Source organism: Cyanistes caeruleus, chromosome 1, assembly GCF_971803275.1.
Source record: "Cyanistes caeruleus chromosome 1, bCyaCae1.hap1.1, whole genome shotgun sequence".
Lineage (NCBI taxonomy): Eukaryota > Metazoa > Chordata > Aves > Passeriformes > Paridae > Cyanistes > Cyanistes caeruleus.
This window is the reverse complement of record NC_141701.1, coordinates 2,190,535-2,194,410: the sequence shown is the minus strand read 5'-3', so window position 1 is coordinate 2,194,410 and position 3,876 is coordinate 2,190,535. Positions and strand designations below refer to the sequence as shown.

At 59.3% G+C, this 3,876-nt stretch overlaps 1 protein-coding gene across 1 annotated transcript; it reads right to left on the bottom strand.

Moving 5' to 3' along the window:
- Positions 1-511: 511 nt before the first annotated feature.
- On the bottom strand, positions 512-2,528 carry MAFA (MAF bZIP transcription factor A). Its single transcript, XM_023947058.2, has one exon. The coding sequence runs from the start codon at positions 2,014-2,016 to the stop codon at positions 1,150-1,152; it is 867 nt and encodes a 288-aa protein (XP_023802826.1). The 5' UTR covers positions 2,017-2,528; the 3' UTR covers positions 512-1,149.
- Positions 2,529-3,876: the final 1,348 nt, after the last annotated feature.

Sequence of the window (3,876 nt, the reverse complement as noted above, 5' to 3'; positions counted from 1 at the left end):
TTTCTCCTTTTTTAAATAAGCAACTCGTTAAAAAACAAACAAACCCTCCCCGCTCCTCCGCGCAGGATCGGTCCCGCTTTCGCTCCAACGATTGCACGAATTCTTAATCCTCTTTTTTTTTCTCTCGTTTCCACAACAAATAATGTGCATTTTCTTGCCGTCTGTTTTTGTTTTTTTTTTTCTCCAAACATCGAGGTTAAAATAAGATTTTTTCCGTTTCCCGAGGGTTAATAAATAAATCTGGTGCATAGTGAGATAGCAGCCAACCGTTTGCAGTCCATATATTACTATATTGCCTTTCAGGTCACCCTAAAATTGTTACCTCTTCCCCTCCCTCCCCTCCCCACTATTTTTAAGAGCATAGATAATTTTAAATCTCTATAAAACAGTATTATTTCACCCAATCGATTCCTGTATATAGTGCATTCGGCTTCTTCCCAACATCGTTAAATTAACTCGGATATTATTTGCATGCTATTACATACAAACTTTTAAGACTCGTGTATTTTTTTTTTCTCTTTTCTAAAGGATTTTAGGGTTTTTTTGTTGGTTTTTCTTTTTTTTGTTCGTTTTCTTTTTCTCGTAAATCACCAAGCAAAATATAGGCTCAAGGAAAAAAATAAAAAGAAAAAAAAAAAAAAAAGGCAAAAACGAACTAATTTTCTACATATTTACAAGGGTGAATAAGTTAAATGTGGCTCAGGTTTGCCAGCCGGGAATGGGGGGTGGGCGGAGGGGTCGGGCAGGGCGCAGCGCTGCCGGGGACCCCCCCGGCCGATCAGTGGGGATCCCTCGAAGAATAAAAATCCCAATGGAGGGGAAAACCCGCAGGAAAAGGTGGGGAGAAGCCACCTGGATGGCGCTGATGCTCCCGGGAAGGGGGGCGGGTGGCCGTACACGTCCCGCATGCAGGGCTGCCCCCCACTCCCCCACCCCGGGACCCCCCACCCCAAGTCCCGATGGGTGGGTGCGTGGTAGGAGGGAGTTCAACTTCCCCCTCCCCAAAATTTCAGTGGGGACTTTTCATAATATTATTTTTTTTTCCTTTTTTTTTTTTTTTTTTTTTTTTTAATATAAGCGGCGGGTTTGCTCTCCCCGCATGAGGAAAAAACCAAAAAGGGGGATCCCACCCCATCCCACCAGCCCGGCTCACATGAAGAAGTCAGCGGTGGCTTTCGGGGCGGCGGATGGGGAGGGCTCCCTCGGGAAGCCCCGGCCGGCCAACTTCTCATATTTTTCTTTGTACAGATCCCTTTCCTTGGCCAAGCGGGTCACCTCCTGCTTGAGCTGCTCCACCTGGCTCTGCAGTTGGCATTTCTCGTTCTCCAAGATGTGCCTTTGCTGGACCCGCTTGTAGCGGCAGGATTGAGCGTAGCCTCGGTTCTTCAAGGTCCTCCTCTTCTGCTTGAGACGAATCACCTCCTCCTTGCTGAAGCCCCGCAGCTGCCGGTTCAGCTCCCGCACGGACATACTCACCAGCTGATCGTCGGAGAACCGGTCCTCCAGGCGTAGGTGGTGATGATGATGGTGGTGATGGCCGGGATGGTGATGGGCGGCCGGCGGCAGCTCCTCACCCCCGAAGGGTTGAGGTCGGAAGGGCTCGTACCCTTGGTGGTGATGATGATGATGGTGAGGGGCACCGATCAACGCCTCCACCGCGTCCTCCGGCGTCAGGTTGAGAGCTTCGGGGTTGAGGTGATGCTGGTAACCCGACATCCAGTACAGCTCCTCCAGCTGCTGTTTGGAGCCCAGGGAAGCGGCGGTGGTAGCCGGGGGGCCGGGGGCCGGTTGCCCACCGGGGCTGGGAGCGCAGAAGCTGGGCGAGGAAGGCACGGAGGAGCAGGGCGTGCTGAGCGGGGTGGACGACAGGGACCCGGCGGGCAGGCGGTGGCACAGCCGCTCCGCCTCCGCCGGCTCCTTCTTCACCTCGAACTTCATCAGGTCGAAATCGTTCACGTACTCGATGGCGAGGGGGCTCGTGGGCAGCTCCGCGCTCATGGCCAGCTCCGAGGCCATCTCAGTCCATGTGGAGGGACCGGGGGGGAAGCCCCCGGACACCGCCGCTCACCGAGGGTCCCGCAGGCTCCGGGAGTCTCCTCCGAGCGGGCTCCGGCGCAAGCGGCTGCCCAGACCGGACTCCGGGACCCTCCGATGCGGCTTTGCCGTGGGGTTCAGCGGGGCTCCGGGACCCTCCGGCGGGGCTCCGCTGTGGGGCTCAGCTGGGCTCTGGGAATTCCCGACGGGACTTCGCGGTGGGATTCAGCCGCGTTACGGGACCTTCTGACGGGGTTCAGCGGGGCTCCGGGACGCTCCCACCGGGATTCGCTGCAGGGCTCCGGGACGCTCCGATGGGACTTTGCGGGGAGGTTCAGCGGAGTCCGAGATGGGGCTCTGCTGCGGGGCTCAGCCGGGCTCCGGGACGCTCTGCTGCGGGGCTCAGCCGGGCTCCGGGACGCTCTGCTGCGGGGCTCAGCCGGGCTCCGGTGCTCGCCTCCGCCGGGACTTTGCGGTGCGCTTCAGCCGGGCTCCGGCACGGGGCTCCGGGACCCCAAGCCGGGGCTCCGCTGCGGGGTGTGGGGCAGCCACCTCTCTCCGTCGGGGCTCCGCTCCGCAGCCGGGCTCTGCTGCTGGGCTCCGCTCCGCAGCCGGGCTCCGGGACCGTCCTCCGGCCGCCACGGCTCTGCGCTCGGGCCGGGCGGGCTCCGCCGCTGCCTGCGGCCGGTTCCCAATGGCGAGGAGCGGGCAGCGCCCTGCCCGCCCCTTCCTGCCTCCCCTGGCACCTGCCCCGGCCCCACCTCCCCGGGCTCCGAGCCTTCTCCTGCCTCCTCCTGCTCCCGCCGGGACACGGCGCCCTGGGGGCGGGGGCCGCTCCCCTGCCCGCCCCTACCCGCGACCGGCGCCGCCGCCGCCGGGAGCTCAATGGAACTCGCCGCCTTTTATACGGGGAAAGCGAGGCACGGCCCCTCCCACTGGGGGCGAGGCTAAACTCTTCCAGCCTATCAGCACCCCGACAGCCCGCTTAGATTTGCATATCCCCATGGCAACGCCCCCGGGCAGCTGTCAATCTCGGGGGGTGGAAATGCTCCGGGTCCCCCCCGGACCCTCTCGGCTCCCGCATCCCAACGTGGGGCTTCATCTCCCGCCCTCCGCCCTGAACTGAGCGTGGAGTGGGGAGAAACATCCTAGAAATATTGATTTCCTACTCCCCCAAAATGGGAAATACCCAAAAAAGGAGTTACTGAGCCTAAATGATTGGTGCCACCTCGCCGAGGGACCACAGCATCGGAATGCAGCCCCTTCCCAATCTCTGGAATAGCCTAGGATCGTTCTCGGAGCACTTCCATCCTTGTAGAAAGTCAAATAAATATAATTTTGTGGATTTTTCGGGATTTTCCATAAACTGTTGGCGATCAGGGAGCAGCCACATGCACCTCTGCGCTCCAGTGCTGCCTCTGGTTTAGGAGGTGGCATCGCACCTAGCACAGGTGACATCCACACCTGACACAGGAAGGGGAGTGTCACCAGATGGAGGAGCAGGATTGCCATCCCAGCACCTGGAAAAGGTGGCACCCAAAAGAAGCTGGTCAGAGGGTTCTGGGGGTGCTCATGCCACCCCTGGGTGAGGCCCTGGCTGGCACGTGGTTGTGCTGCTCCATCTGCAACCTCACGGTTGCTGCAGCCTGGGAGGAACAGGGAAACTGAGGCACGGGGCAGTCACCATGGAGTGATCCCACTTAATCCCAAGGGATGAGCAGCTTCATCCCACAGAGGCTGGCAACATCCACCCACCCATCCCCTCGGGGTCCAGGACTGTCTGTGTGACCTGCAGGATGAATCCTGTGTCCCACTGCATCCCAACCCAGCTGCATCCCACCC

Excerpts from the sequence above, each read along its gene's own strand:
- MAFA (XM_023947058.2), bottom strand. The coding sequence starts at position 2,016 with ATGGCCTCGGAGCTGGCCATGAGCGCGGAGCTGCCCACGAGCCCCCTC.